General features: G+C 42.0%; 1 protein-coding gene across 2 annotated transcripts in view; it reads right to left on the bottom strand.

Annotated features, from left to right (window-relative positions):
- Positions 1 to 1,324: 1,324 nt before the first annotated feature.
- LYN (LYN proto-oncogene, Src family tyrosine kinase) overlaps positions 1,325 to 16,348 on the bottom strand; it is a 34,402-nt gene continuing 19,378 nt past the window's right edge. For both annotated transcript variants that reach the window (XM_009332067.1, XM_009332068.1), the window contains exons 10-12: positions 10,054 to 10,207; positions 8,148 to 8,279; positions 1,325 to 2,967 (exon numbers count right to left, since the gene is read on the bottom strand). In XM_009332067.1, coding sequence (XP_009330342.1) covers positions 2,765 to 2,967; positions 8,148 to 8,279; positions 10,054 to 10,207 — 489 coding nt within the window. In that variant the 3' untranslated portion in view covers positions 1,325 to 2,764. The remainder of the gene's footprint in view (positions 2,968 to 8,147; positions 8,280 to 10,053; positions 10,208 to 16,348) is intronic.

Here is a 16,348-nt window from a genome sequence, read left to right as displayed (position 1 = left end):
GAAACATAGCCCTGATTATATTACTTACCTTAATTAGTAACTCAAGGAAGGAAGACTGGAGCATGATAAAATTTGAAATAGCTTTCTTAGAGCCATTTCAGTCAGCGAGGGTGAGAGTTTTCTCTAACTGCTGTGAAAGTACCATGCCTGTAAGTGCTGGAGGATTGCTGTGGAACAAGGCAGAACTCGTAAGTAAATGGGACTGATCAGTCCCTGTAATGCCGTTTCTCATAGCGGAAGGGGACCCAGTTCAGAGCAAGAACCTCACCCTCCCTGTGGAGACACTAGGTGGTGCAGCCTCCCTGCGTGACACCGAGAACAGCCCTTCTCGGGTGTGAATGTTCTTGCCAGGTCTTTTGAGTCTTGGGTTGGTCTGTGCAAATGCAGTGATAAGTAACCACCCCGATATGTCTTCAACCAGGCTGGAGATGTAGCACTTGAGCCAGTGCCGTCCTCGTGTTTTGAAGCGTTTCTGTTAAATATCGGTTATCTGGCCCCCTGTAGTCCTACAGGCCTACACTCCCTCCAGGGTAGAATGTCTAAAGTATTATTCTACTCCCCACAAACTGTTCCAGCTATTAGAAAATATCTTGGTGTAGTGATAAAATAAACTGAGCGTTGATTCCTTGAACAAGAAAGCTGTTACACACAAATTGCTCTAAGAACAGCAATATTGAAACAGAAGTTAAAAAAAAAAAATCATAACAGGCTAATGCTGGAAACTTTCTATAATACCATTTCAAACCATCTAGTGCTACACCTTGACAGTCTGTTACTTGTCTGAGAGTGTATGTTAGCAAGTTCACATAACACTAACTATAACCTCTTACTCCCTGAGCAACTGCTGTTTCCATGTTCCCTCCCACTTCCCAGAGCTCTTTGGTTGGCTACAGGAAATGGTTTGAAAGACAAGGTTCCACTATCTTAAGCTATCTTTTTTCCTTAAAATAAAATGAAGCCTGTAGTGAAGTACAGTTAAGAATTGGTCCGTAATGTTTTCCAGAGAGTTCAATGGACTATGTTGCTATTGCATTAAAGACTTCTAAGAAGCTGTTTTAAAGGACAGCTGAGGACTGACTTCCTATCTTCCTGCCCTCCAGACCAAAAAGAATCCCTAATGAGGATGCAGAAATGGCTGGTTCGGTCCTTTTCAGCTTCTCAAAGCTGAATGGATGTAAGGAGAGCCGAATCCATTAATATTTAGCTTTGCAAAATAATCGTGATAGTGGTGATGAACAGATGTTGCCCTGTTCCACATGAAGCTACCACTCTGGGTAGAACATCAGCCATTTGTTTCACCTCAAATTACTACCACACAACTTGCTTCAGATTAAGTGTTTATTAAAATTAAAAATCACCATACAATAGAAACTATTTACATATTTAACTGATAGTCTGCTTAAACCGCACAGTTTGACTGAAGGAAGCCAATGGAAAAGAAAAGCAATTAATATTTATGCTGCTGAACTTCAACTGCAGGCACACTGAAGCTTTATCAAAAGGGTTTTAAGCTTCTGCAAAGTACCATTTGCCTAAATAACTGGGCTGAGGGGTGGCAAAGATGTACTGGGTTTCAGCTGTAAGAACCAGTGTCACTTTGGGGGGAAAAAACGTAATCTGTGCTGTAGTTACATTGCAACTGCACTAGCTCAGCTGTTTTGGTAAGTAATTTGGTGATAGAACAATTCAATATGTAGATCTTAGCAAACTGCATTCACTTTTATGAATTAGATGTATATACTGAGCACCAAACCTATAGTGTCACTGCAATGTAACTTGATATCCTATTGCATATTTCCACAAATTGTTTTTGATAGTGCTAGAGCTAGTTTTAGCTTTAAAACAGATTTGAGGTTAGTTGATTAAAGCAGCAAAAAATATAAGGAATTTTCTTGAATAATCACAGAGGATTAAAAATTAAGATTAAAATAGTAAACAGTCTCAGCGACTGCAATGAAAGTATTAACTTCCTTCAAAATCCTGTGCTTTCCCATGGACTTCAGATGATGACTTTGGCCTTGTGGGAAACTGAAGGTTGAATACAGAGCTAGGTGTGCTGCCGCTTCTGCCATCGTGTGTGTTCATATTGCACTTCTGCATCTGTGATGGCTGTGCGATGCTTTGAAAATGATTTTAAATTTGAGTAATACAGCAGTAAAACATAATCATCTTCAGCGTACAGAATTACATACATAACCCTTCCTTAAAGGAAACCATGACACCATTTAGAAAGTCTTACAAGAGGTGACAGTACTCCAACTACTAACGTGAAATAACAGGGATATAAAAATAATCTTCACAATATGCTGTATTTCAAAAAAGATAATTTAAGAACACCACCATGTCTTAAATCTTTATGTTCTCCTTCATGACTTTTTCTTTTGGAAACAGCCGTTCACGCATCTTCTCGCCCCTTTTATAAAGGTCTCCTTGTAATGTAGTCCATGACTTAGATCCTAAGGTGGCTTTGTCAAACTGTACCAGTAGACAATCTCTTTCCTTCCTTCTCCCTCCCCACCCCAAAAAGCCTGCTTGGTTTGGGATGTTTCTGCAGATGCAAAACAGAGCATTTAAGGAGAACTTCAATCTTTAGAGGAACTGTTTTAACCAAATAAAAACATCATTATTAGTTCTCTGCAGAATTACTCTTTCCTTCAGCATTTCAGCTTCCACACTCGGTTAAGACATCCACTTGGTTTGAGCAGTCTGTCCAAACGCTAGTCTGTGCCAGTGATCCATGTCAATAGAAAAAGTGTTCTTTGTTCTACGGCTGTTGTTGATACTGCCCTTCTGTTGCTGTGTAGAAGTCATCAAGCACACTCTGTAGATAATCAAATGTTGGCCTTTCTTCTGCTTTGTCTTTCCAGCATGTTTTCATGATATCGTAAAGCTCAGCTGGACAGGTTTCCATGCGTGGCATTCGGTACCCGCGCTGAAGAGCAACCATCACATCTGAATTGCTCATACCTTCAACAGAAAAAGAAAGTTTTGATCAACTGATCGCAGTTCCTAAAGAAATGATTTAGTCTTTTTTATTTACTTCACTCTAAAGATCTTCACCCAATAATGCAAGGCTGTTACTACTTATTAAAGGTAGCTACTAATATGAGTTCAATATACAAGGCTCAGGTGTGCACCGGCACCGAGGGACTTGCTTTGAAAATCCTGGGGGAAGATTTCTGTTTCCCCAGTTGAGTGTAGCGACCTCTTTAGTGCCAAGTCTAACAAGACTGTGGAAGAGATCATCATTCTTGTCTCCAGAACCAGCTCCGTTCTGTTCCTCTGACCAGTCCCGCCACCGTTTGTTCTTCTTCCAGCGATGGTGAGATTCACAACAAAAACCTACCCTGGCACCAGTCTTTGTCTCCAGCTGCAGAGCTTCTAACCTGCTCGCTGTAGACCCCATCCATACTAAGATGGAGAGCAGCCTACCTGTTTGACCACGCTCCCAGTCACCCTGCTCAATGCAGTAACACGCTTTCAGATTTTCTTCTACATCAGCTTTTGTGTAAGTGCTGCTGATTGCAAGACATTGGACATGGTCGCTCGTGATATCATTACTTGTAACGGGCAATTTCCCCTCCCTTCTTCCTTATCCTATTCCTATTGTGCAAAACCGTCTTGCCAGCGGTGCTGAGCTTTGCTTTGTTTCCCCGTTACGGTTTTCCTTCAGTGGATAAGAACTCTAACTAGCAGAAGTGCATCCTGAGCCTCACATGCCAACTAACGTCACGTGAGAGAGGCCTGCCTTGGACTCCATCCTCCCCCTCTCTTTTTCCTTCATGCCCCCCTCCTTTTTTAAATCCTTGAGAGATTGGTTCACAGAACGATTTCAACACCTACTGTCAGAAGGTCAGCTATGGCGGGGCCAACAAAAAGGCTCACCACTTCCTACCCAGAAACCTGCCTTTCAGCTCGTCCCTTTCTCTGCAAATCTTATGCAACCCAGTGGAGTAATTGTGCCAGGATTACCTTCTCCAGGACACAGACTCTAAGCTTTCTGTACTCCAGTGAATGCTGTTTCTTCTGATGACTGGGCATGCAGGAAGCACCTGTGCTTCAGCCTAGATATTTGCTACCACCAGTGAAGACTTTCCCTCTGTCGAGAAAGGTATTCCAGACCGCTCAGCCGCTGGCCGCTCCTCAGGCTAAATGCTCCACGTGATGCAGTTCTGCCTAAGACTACAGTTTCTCATGGTTTTTCTCAGGCAATTCGGCCTCCGGTCAGGTGCGTGGGTGACATTCACTGCTCCTGCTTATGCCAGTTCCCCGGAAGCGCGGGGAGAGCGGCCACACTCTGCTGAGAGGAGGCAGGACAGGTCCTGCCCCGAGCAAGGCCGGCAGCGGAGATGCATATGTGGCGCTCCCCGAGTACTTGGTGACTGTGCAGCTCTGTCGCTGCAGGCTGTGCAGATCGTTGTACGTGTCATCTGACTATTAAAGCTATGACTTAAGCCACTTGGCAGGTAAGGACACATTTGCATAACAACCAAATGACAACTCTACCCGGTGTAACTACTTCGATTATTCAAGATGACTATAGTTCATATAGTTGACTTCAGTTCAAGCCTTTTGGCTTTAACCTATTCTAGAAATAGTCGGCCATGAAATCTGGGTCTGGATCAGGGTGCTTACTCTGGGCACATGTTTTGTATTTTCAGTTCTGCTTTGGAAGGAGGAGTGAAGTTTTTCTGAGCTAATATTGCACATGTGTGTACAAAAACAGTATTTTGAAGGTAGCAGTGGAATGGCATGTTGTCACAGAATAAGGAATTACTGCTATATAAAGACAGAATAAATATAGGAAGAAAGTCGATAAAGCATTTTATAGAGAACAGTGATCTGACTGCTTGAGCTTAAGGAAATGGCTTGTATATAATGTATGCAGTAAAACAGTTATTCATATTATGCAAAGTCTTAGTTAACTGTGTGCAATGCATGAGGACTCCTGCTACTGGGTTTTGCACAGAACGGGGCTGTTTCTGTGGGTTTAAGTACTTTATAGGATTGTGCTTAGATCCAGTGTCTGCAGGATTGATTGTTACATTCTGAATGCCAAGGACAAAGCCTGTGTTTCAGCTAACCTGCAGGAAAACTATCTGTTAAATATCCATTTAAGTTCACAAGACAAAAATGAAAAGACTTTTTTATCAGTAGTCCATAGCAAATACAATGTCATGAACATACTTGCATATGTTTTGGGTTTTATTTAAAACAAAAAGGCTTACCTGTCTACCCCACAGTCCATGCAGTATTCTCAAAATAGCTACTTGTTTAACTTTTCCTTTTTTTTTTTTAATTATTTTTTTGTGGCTAGAGAATTACCGGTCTCATCAAGACTACATCCTAATCAGTAAAAGAAATATATCCCATGTGCATATTTGTTACACTTACTTACACCCTCTTAAATGCTAGCAAAGGACATTAGCTCTAAAGGTTTGGTACATGTCTGTTAATTTACACTCTGGTACCTCTTAAGTGTCACAGATAAAGACATATTTGCTTATGTTAGAGCCTGGGAAATTACGTGAACCCAGTGGTAGGGAGGAAGAATCCCACCATATAGAAAGTGGCATACCTTGTGAGGAGCAGCTGACATAATTGGAATGCAAGTATGGATGTTGTTCTATAGTATTTGACATACTATAGAATTACCTGGAAATTAGTTTTAACAACCAATTCAACTTATTTGCCCAGAGATTCAGATACTTGTTTCACATTTCAGAGGTAGTTCCTGCAACTATAGTCCCACTAATTGCTTTGAGTTTCTCAGGAAGAGAAACAGCTGTTGGAATTTGTTGTTGTTTTTGTTGGTCACAAAAGCCCCAAGTTCCGTGGTCTAGAAATGCTTCCGACCAAGCTGCCTGCCTAGATGTTCTTCACAGGTATTAAATACTTGCCAGTTTCAACTCAAACTGTTTCACATGCAGCTTTATGCTGAATACTGTCTAGCTGCTGGAGCTGTTTAATAATTGAAAATAATATTTTGAAGCATTCCCGTTAGAATTGAAAAATCAATTCACTGTTTCTCTCCAGTGGTTGCTGGTTACAACCTATCACTAGGTTACTCTTGCCATGCTGGGGTAATTTGCCCAAACCTGTCACATCTCTTCATGTAAAGTAAATTGGTCACCCATTTAGTTTGCTGTCCTTCTGATTCTTCATCAACTTTCAGTCTAATAGGCTATTTCAGATTATACTTCTATTTAAAATAGACATGTATCCCTCTTCCAGTTTAATGCAAGCAATGCCTGCAAAGTATTAAAATCTTCCAGTGTGCAGTCAAGAGGCTTCCGCTTCTAATTGCTGGTTGGCAAATGAATCCACAGGGTATGGCCTATTTATGGTGCTCATAAAAATGCTCCCATATTAAAAAAAAAATATTGCCCAGACTTCCCCTAGAAGAGAGATTTTCCCACAGTAGTACAGCAGTACAGTGTCTGCTGTAAAGATTGATTTTTTTTCTTAAAATAAGAATATGAAATGTTTTATGGAGGGAAAAAGAGAGCAGTCTTAGCTGCAGAATTAAGTATTGGATTGGGTTTTGTATTTTGGTAGTGCTGGTTTCCACGTGACCTCGTAGGTTTGCTCAGGGAAGGACAATTTTCAAGGCATCTAGAAGTAACCTTGTGAGCCCAGCTCAGCATAGGTAACCGTTCGGATGCATAGGCATGTGCTAACGGGGAAAAAAGTATCCCAACTGTGGGAAGAACCATGCATTACTCGGCTGCGTACAACTCCCATCTGATCTTTCCTGAGGACATAAGCAGTGTTTAGAACAGCTTTGGGAGGACCCGCTACTCAGTCACGTATTTTATAGCCCCTACCTAAAAACCAACCCGGAGCATATGTTTAAACACTCAGCTGTGCAAGCAGCCCTATCATCTCTTGAAGTTTAAGGGGGCTACCCTTGAGCTTAAGTGCTTTCCTGGAATGGAGCCTTACTGAGCGATGAGAATGTCTGGTCTGGCTCTACCTCTTGTATGGAAAGTTGATATGTTCTTCCATAACATAGTGTAAAGTTGGCCGCCATCACCCCTTCCCCGCTGCCCGAGTCTCGCGAGGGGTCCGGTCTCCCTGTGCCCAGAGGTGTTGATCCTACTGTCATTTCAGGACTCGGGTCACCCAGGTCTGCCCCTTTGACATCTCTGGCAGTTCAGGATGCAGAATTCCAGCTGCTCGGGAAGTGGCAGTGAAAATGTTTTCACTGTTTAAACAGCAAGAGCTGCTGCACTGGAAGCGCTGGGGAAGCTTTGCCTGGATGAAATATCTGCCTTCCCTTTACTGCCTGTAATCTGCAGGATCCTAAGGGTTCTTCTCTTCAGTCACTCCGTCTATGAGATGTGCAGCACAGGTGAATATGGCTGTATTTTCCCCATTTGCCCACAAGATAAGAGAATTTAGGTTAATTTTCCATAACCTCAGTAAGCTTAAATGAACGCAGTCCGGAATTAATCAGCTATGCCTGAGATGTGACAATTCTGTGTGCAAAACTATCCTCCGTACAAGTTGCTTCTGTGTGCTGGAAACATTAATATGTATTTTGTTTAACAGAAAGAAAAACGAAACATAAAGTACATAACCCTTTCACAGCTACTTAATGCAGCTATGATTGATGTACTCCTCTGTGGTCTCGTACCTGAACCGTATGGAACAATGAAGAGCAAATAGTCCCAGGGGTACATCAACACTGCTTTAGGGTCTGCTTTCATATTTGTTTAGATTAGCTAACACTGACAAATTATTACAGCCTATTTGCTTGTGAAAACACTCTTAGTACTTTCACATATTATGATCTTAAAAAACCCCAGCAGCTTACACAGCACCATTAGAGACTGAGCTGCTGCCCGTAAAGCCGGGATCTGTGCCAATTCAGCGTTTGCTGCAGTTGTAACACCTTTTGAATATATAAAAATGACTACTTGTTCATGGTGCCATTAGTCTGTTTGCTAAAATTTACCCCAGAGAGGCACGTGGTTTACACATATGGTGACTATAAGTTTTCAAAGCAATAACGTTACCTGCAAGACATTTTCCAAATCGCTGCTGTGGCTACTGTCAGATGCCAGCTCTTTCCTGGTGTATTTTCTTTGCTTTTTAACACCAAAGTATAAATACAGAGTAACAGTATAAACACACGCCCGTACCTGGATAAGGAATCTTTCCATATGTAACGATTTCATACAGGAGAATCCCGAATGACCACACATCAGATTTAATGGTGAAAGATCCATAATTAATTGCCTCTGGTGCTGTCCATTTAATAGGGAATTTTGCACCTAATAAAAAGTACAGTCTCCATCAGTCAAAGGCAAATTTAAACACTCAATATCAAGTCACTAAAAGGTCTTAACGACTTGCCTATGATACCCCTGAATTAGCAAAGTTACCAGCAACTCCTGCTGTCCAAGAGTTATCAGCAGAGATGTGCTGCGGGACGCATGTTGCCACACTGCATGTCCTGTGTCAGAGGTGCAAATAAGACGCCGAAAGCTACATAGCACCTTTTGACTCTTAGGTATGGTGAATTTTTGCTAAAATTACAGTCACCATTTTCCCTTCTGCCCAGTGGCCAGGCAACAATCTTACAATTCCCATCAGCCGGAACTTCGCAAGACTTCAGCTAACTTTTCCTCTTTTAAAGAAAGTCAGTCTAGCTTCAACATACACTTTAACGCATTTCACATTCAGCCATAGATACAAAAGCAGTAACAAGTTGTATCTTAAAAAGCCATATCTTAAAATAGCATCTTTCATGTCTGATTAACTGATTCCAGAAAATCCCATATAAAAGCAAACTCCTTCCAGTTAAATAAGAAAAGTTCAGGCAGCCTTTGTTGGGGAATATTACATTAGCTCTTCAGACAATGAAGAGTAATACAAGCAGATTCTCTCTATACCCTTTTTAGCCTGCTCTGTCATTCTGGCACAAAATACCAGGTAAGCTAGGAAACTTTTCTGAATGGCAGAAAACACGTCAAAGAAACTTAGCATAAAGAATTTATAACCTGAAAGGTTAATTTAATCAATATACAATGTCCAGAGCCAGCTAAAAAGCACAGATATGGGTTCTGTACCTCTGAAAACTGCTTAATCGGACCCTTCCCCCTGATCTGTTGAGTTACTGTTACCTAGTGACTGCTGAACAGCTCATCTTCCTTGAATCTCAACTGTAGTGCATTGTTCTCTTTCTTCCTCATACCTTAGTTCTTCCCCTCTCGTCCTTACATTACCAGACTGTGTGAAAATATGATGTAGTGTCTTTGAAACGAGAGGGTGGAAGCCAGCCAACAAACCTGCTCAGACAAGTTGCCCTAATGCAATCTGTGCATGGAAGCATAAATAAAAATTTCTCGCTACAGCTCATTGACTACGCACTTCTCGAAAGGATCCTTGACAACGTTAGCAAAACACACATGGCAAAACCCAGACAAATATCTTCAGTGGGATGATTTCCCCTCTTGCCAGTCCTGACCCTGCTGCGATGTGACCTCCCACCCGTGTGCTGCACAGGGACGTGGGACCCAGCCCTCCCCGCACGTAGCAGTAATGCTGCTGAACATGCAAATCAGTGCTGCAGTTCCTAAAGCAGCTTCAAAAGATGACCAGTTCTGCTAAGGTCTTCTTGTTACCAGCAACTACAACCCCTAGGGCTCCTTCCTTTCCCTAAGTGAAAGGCGGTGCATATGGCATTGAAGTTACTGTTGAAGGATGTGAAGAGAAAGTAAGATCATATTTTCTTGGCATTTAATTCAGCGGGACGGAAGCTCTGGCTGTGCAATTAATTTGTTCAATTTAGAAAAACTTGTGTGCAGTTAAGTACTCTCAATTTTCTTTGTCCTTCAAATTTATTTAAAATAAACTTTTCAAAAAGCCTAGGGAGCACGGAAAGATTATTTGTTTCCTTATTCTTTTTTAAAGTTGTTGGCATGAGAACGCTGCCTCTGGGAAGTTGTTATGGCATACTCTGTCCTTGGTGATCACATTCTTGTTAGATACAGCCTCACTGCCTCCCAGAGGCTGAAGTTTAAAGATAAAGATAAAAATACATACCTTCCCTTGCTGTATACTCGTTGTCTTCGATGACTCTCGCTAGTCCAAAGTCAGCAATTTTGCACATCAGTAAGTCCGAAACCAGAACATTCGCTGCTCTCAAATCTCGATGAATATAATTTTTTCTTTCTATGTAGGCCATCCCTTCTGCAATCTGTAACCAAAGAAACAACTATTTTGATATTTCAACACCACACACCACCATCAGCAGGTCTGACCTCTCTGTTCTTTCCAGGTATCGGCACCCATTTATTCATTACCAGGATCTTTGGAGCATTTTTTAGATGGAAGCAAGAAAACGGTGATTGCCATGGAAAACCTATGGGTAGATCCAGTCCTACAAAACTATACTTACAGAAGCAGCTTCAAAAGAATTGTTTGGGTGAATAACAGCTGGCAGGATTAGAGGTATGTATTAGAGACATTTCCTGAAACAAAAATCTTAATTAAAATGTTCCTAAGATTTCTACTAAAATATTCTCTTCCCCAAATTATTAACCAGTTTATTTTCCAGATACTAAGAAAATGGAAGGAATTCATAAGTTAAACAAGATACAGATGTTCTTTTAAGGATTGACGAAGCAACAGTGCAGACAGAGTTAAAAAAAAACCCAGCAACTTTCTATTTACCCAGTATAGGCCTGGACAATCAGGAAACAATTACTAAGATAGGGCAAACAACTTTATTTTCTTCTACAACAACATACCTGTTCATACACGAGGAGTGTTTGGCAACAGCCAGCTCTCAGATACTATCAAAAGTAAATTTAATTTGTATTTCAGCAGCCCAAATTAATTTCCAAACCAAATTAAAGATGATTAATGTCCTCAAAATATGCACTGGGTATGATTTTTTCAGTATTTGCCCAGACTACCTTTTTTTTTCCCCCCTAAGGAAAAACATTTTACTTTTCAGAAAAAAAGAAACTGAAAGAATAGTTTCTAAAGTCAGAGCAATAAAACTGATGTGTAGATCGTATTCTGTCCAAAAGTTTAAGAGGAGCTAGTAAAAAAGAAAAATAAACCCAGCGCTTGTGGGCTGTCAGTTTTTCTCTCCCTTGTAAGACTCTGGTGATGGGTCATTCCCAGGCAAGGCCCACGGTCCAACCTGTGCTGCAGGAACCTCTCCAGGATGTGTCTGGGTGGGTGACAGACAGCTCGCTCTCGGCCACATGGTTTAGGGAACGCGCAAGCTCTCAGACCTGCTAAAGAAGCAGCTGTAAAGCGGTAAGGGTCCTTCTCCAGTGCCAGTCCCCAGCACACTCGTACAGGGGCTCTCTCCTCGCCACCTCGGGAGAAGACAAGTGCACGGATCCCTTCCCAGTGCCAGAGGGGCTCGTTTCAGCCCTGCAGTAAAGCAGGCAGGCGCACCGGACCAAATTTTAAGAAAACATTAACATCACTTCTGCTTATCCATTTTTAAAAAGTCCCCGAGGGGTACTGCGAAGGCACACACTGCCACCACTAACAACACAAAACCACACGGTCTTCGTTCCTCTTTTTTGGTTTAGGCAATGGAAAAATAGAGCCACTTGCCCTCCCACCACCTTCCACTGCAAACCTCTTCTTACAAACCGATCTGTTCTTTAGAGCAGAGTGTTACATTGCCCTTGTACAACGCAGGGGGGTTCTCACACTAAACCAGAAAGAAACTCCGATGATGAAAAGAATGAAGAACACCTGCATTTCACATTTTCTAGAAATAAGTAGGACGTTTTATAATGAAGGAAGCAGCTACTAGTGAATAATTGCCACAGAGTCTTACTAGAGACTTACAGATAAAATAGTAGTATTTGATTAGAGCCTGCTCTGCTTCTCTCTCTCCTCCCCATGCAATGACTTGGGCTTGGGGAGGAATGAGAGACAAAAGGGAAGGTTTTGCTGTAAGATCAATGCTGAAATTGGACTGGCCAGCTTGGCAGATAGGACCAAAATGCAGGCAGGTCCACTAACGTCACCAAAAATACATCAACCATCACAAAGGAATCAACTTTCCTCCTATTTCCCTGCACAGATTTAACATTTGGACGAACTGCTGGCTGGGGAATCAAGAACCACTTCACAAAAGACACATTTGTGATGGCGGTATTTAGTTTCCAAGCCCAACCAAGCAAAGCCATTGGAAAGACCATTTTATTTCCTCTTATTTCTGCCAGTCATCATCTGATGAGTCACAAACGAAGAATGTGACATCAAACGTTCCATTATGTTTTCAGCAAATACAAACTACACTTCCGTGAAATTCCAGGTTTTGACTGCATTGAATCACAGAAATTCAAAGAAGCCACGTATGTGCAAGCATTTAGGCGTGCAAAAAATTCCCCAAGTAGGAAAAGAATAATGAGAAAGAAATTTTTAATGGGAGGAGGGGAAACACAGCAACTGGACAACTGAATTCACACATCTGGTCACGTTAAACCTTTGCTTGTGGGAAAAGAAAAAAAAAAAAGAGGGTTTTTTGATCAAGGGAATGGGTGCCAGAGCCCATGTGATAACTCTTCATGATAATTGTTGGGTTTTCATTGCCAAATGATATGTTAAAGGTAGAGAAATTCATGGGAACAAAAGAAAATTAAAGCCTTTTCCCCTCTCTTTTAATGATCATTGGTACCTGTCAAGACTGTTCGGCTACATGTAACTACTACTCAGGAGCAGGATGGGAAAGCTAATTTGGGCTTCTGGAATACGTTTTGTGGCCTTTAAGAGAGGATTCTGCCTACACTGCACAAGTGTTACTACCAAGAAGGAAGCGGTTTCCCCTTCACCTTTAATGAACTACTGACACGCTTCTAGAAATACCCGTTCAATCCTTTTAAAAACAACCAACCAACAAATCTCTAAATACTAGGAACTACGCACCCAGGGTAAGAATGGAAGAAAAGTCTTCTGGAAGAAATAAATCACTCCACAAGACAGCCTCTGTACTGTAAAGCTTCAGCTAAAAGTCACGCAATAAATGAATGACTTGGAGCTGCAGTTCTGCAGACAGCTCTGTCACCCATTTGGGGCGTGATTTCAGCTGGCAGTGCTCTGTCCTCTATTTCTGCTCTTTCTACCTGTAAAACAGGGTAATTACTTAACTTTCCAGAACACCTGTGGGTCATTTCATAAATAGGTATAAAACTCTTTCAAAATCCTGAAAGAAAATGGTAGCAAAAGCATGGCGCATAGGATGTTGCTTTGAAAACATGCCGTCCCTACTTTCTGACCCATTCTTTTAGCTTCTGAAGGTGTTTGGGGAAAGAGGCAAAAGCAGCAGAGGACTTTGAAGTAGGGCGGGGAGAACCTACTGTCACAGAAGAGCTACACCTTCTGAAAAGCAAAAGTACTTGGTCACAACTCAAAGACTTCCTTGACGAAACACCACCGCTGACATTAAACAGCACGCAGAGGGATGGGCAGTTCTGTGCTCTTTTTTCAAAAGGTGAAATGCAGCTACTTTTTTTTTTTTTTTTGCTGCAAAACCAGAGAACTTCTGCATTCCTTCATAGCCCGTTTTTCAACTCAAAGACATGCTTGATTTCAACTTCATTCCAAAGGTCTGTGATCCTCTTTTGCAAGAGTTATTTCAAACAAGGCATGTTTTACACATAGTTTGCAATGCTGTTTCTTCATGCAGAGAGGGGGTTATGGCAATATGTGTAATGGATTCCGCTTGTGCATTTCTAGGCTGACCGTAAAAATGTAGAATACTAGAGAGGCCAGATGGGTTTGCTTAGGGTCAGCCTGATAGGATGTTTTTACATCATGCTGAGAATGCGTTATGTCATGTTAGGAAGGAAAATTAAGTGACAGGGATCATGAAACAGAGTGGAATGAATATGAAAGGGAATGAAAGAATAGCAAAATATGAAGTTTTTTTTTATTAGGAAAGCAAGTTTTAAACAACCTGGAGGGCTGACAGGTACAACCTCATGGGAAAAAAGTCTCAGGAACAACCACACCATCAAAAAAACCAAGCAATGACAACTGCAAGAGCAAATCACACTTATTGTAAAGACAGTGCCTGACGAGAAAAGTTTAGAATAGACTAGACTATACTATTTCAGTTGGAAGGGACCTACAACAATCATCTAGTCCAACTGCCTGACCACTTCAGGCCACTTTAACCAAAAGTTAGAGCATGTTGTTAAGGGCATTGTCCAAGTGCCTGTTCAACACTGACAGCCTTGGGGCATCGACCACCTCTCTAGGAAGCCTGTTCCAGTGTTTGACCACCCTCTCGGTAAAGAAATGTTTCCTAACGTCCAGTCTAAACCTCCGCTGGCGCAGCTTTGAACCATTCCCACGTGTCCTATCACTGGATACCAGGGAGAAGAGCTCAGCACCTCCCTCCCCACTCCCCCTCCTCAGGAAGCTGTAGAGAGCAATGAGGTCGCCCCTCAGCCTCCTTTTCTCCAAACTAGACAAACCCAAAGTCCTCAGCTGCTCCTCATAGGACATTCCTTCCAGCCCTTTCACTAGCTTTGTTGACCTCCTCTGGATCAAGGTGAGGCTGCACCAACGCTGAATACAGTGGGATAATCACCTCTTTTGGCCGGCTGATTATACTGTGTTTGACACACCCCAGGATGCGGTTTGCCCTCTTGGCTGCCAGGGCACACTGCTGACTCATACTGAGCCTGCTGTCAACCAGCACCCCCAGGTCCCTTTCTGCAGGGCTGGTCTCCAGCCACTCCTGTCCCAATTTAGACTTGTGTCTGGCATTACTCTGTCCTAGGTGCACAATCCAGCACTTGGACTTATTAAATTTCATTCCATTAATCATGGCCCAACGCTCTGATCCATCTAGATCCCTCTGCAAGGCCTAATGTCCCTCAAGAGAGTCAACAGCACCTCCCAGTTTGGTATCATCCGCAAACTTGCTAATGGTGCATTCAACTCCTGCATCCAGATTGTTGATAAATATATTGAACAGGACTGGCCCTAGGATTGAGCCCTCAGGAACACTGCTGGTGACTGGTCGCCAGCCAGATGTAGCCCCATTCACTGCAACCCTTTGAGCTCTGCCCTTCAGCCAGTTCTTCACCCAGTGCACCATGAACACGCTCATCCCACAGTCGGACAACTTGTCCAGAAGGATGCTGTGAGGAACAGTATCAAAAACCTTACTAAAATCCAGAAAAACTACATCCACCCCCTTCCCTTCATCCACCAGGCAAGGTGACCTTAGCATAGAAGGATATCAAATTAGTCCAACAGGACTTTCCCTTTGTGAACCCATGTTGACTGTGCCTGATGATTGCATTATTCTGTAAATGCCTTTCAATAGTACCCAGTACAATCTTCTCCATAATTTTTCCAGGAACTAAGGTTAGACTAACAGGTCTGTAGTTCCCCGGGTCTTCCCTCATGCTCTTTTTTGTAGATTGGAATAACATTGGCTAGCTTTCAGTCAGCAGGGACCTCCCCAGACTCCCAATACTTTTGGTAGATGGTCAATTTGGCCAAATCTTACATGGTCGGAAACAACCAAAAATTATAAAATCAAATTACAAAATACCCCAATAAAAAAATACCCCAATATGACAAAAATCAGAAGAGCCCACCCACAAAAAGTGCTACAAATAGTAAGTATAAGCAGGGAAACTAGAGATGCATTAGTAATAGGACAAGACCAAGGAAAACATGCACATTAAATAAATGATTAAATTAAATGATGGAGAATACTACATGCAAATGCTACAGAGAAGTTTTTAAATGCCTGCCTTTGCTTCAGTCTCCACTGAAAGGGCCAAGCATGCACACGTGGTTAACGTGAATGACAAAGGGGTAAGAACACAGGGTGGAAAAGGGAAAGAACTGTATTAGGAGAGTTTTCATGGATATAGGTGGATTATGACACACCTGAAAACTATTGGTAAATCCAAACTCACACATCCTTACTCGCCTGCAAAGCTGGCAAGCAAAATGGGGAAAAAAAATATAAGTGATGAATCGGTATTCAAAGTTGAGCCTAGTTTTTATTTGGTTACAAATGAAGTCAACTCTGGGAAAAAAACAAAAGGGTGTGACCTACAATTTCCAAAATAAGGAGAAACAACTAGGTTAAGAACCTCCCCAATCCTCTCCAGCCCTATTTTATCTATGATTTTAAATCAAAATCATGTAGAAATGATTACTTAGAGATGGTTTAGGTATACTTTTAAAAGATTTCCGTTTGTGGTGACAGATGTGGCTTTTTAGTTTTTTCAGGATCCATACTATAAAACACGTGAAACCGCAGGCAGTAGAAGGCAGGGATTCGTGCATAAAGGCAGCTTCGAAATTCCCTCTGTACTGCTGCTGCCTGGCA

The sequence above is a fragment of the Pygoscelis adeliae genome, unplaced genomic scaffold (genome assembly GCF_000699105.1).
Source record: "Pygoscelis adeliae isolate BGI_AS28 unplaced genomic scaffold, ASM69910v1 Scaffold98, whole genome shotgun sequence".
In the NCBI taxonomy this organism is placed as follows: Eukaryota; Metazoa; Chordata; class Aves; order Sphenisciformes; family Spheniscidae; genus Pygoscelis; species Pygoscelis adeliae.
Note: the sequence above shows the minus strand (reverse complement) of the source record. Positions and strands in the feature narration are given on the sequence as shown.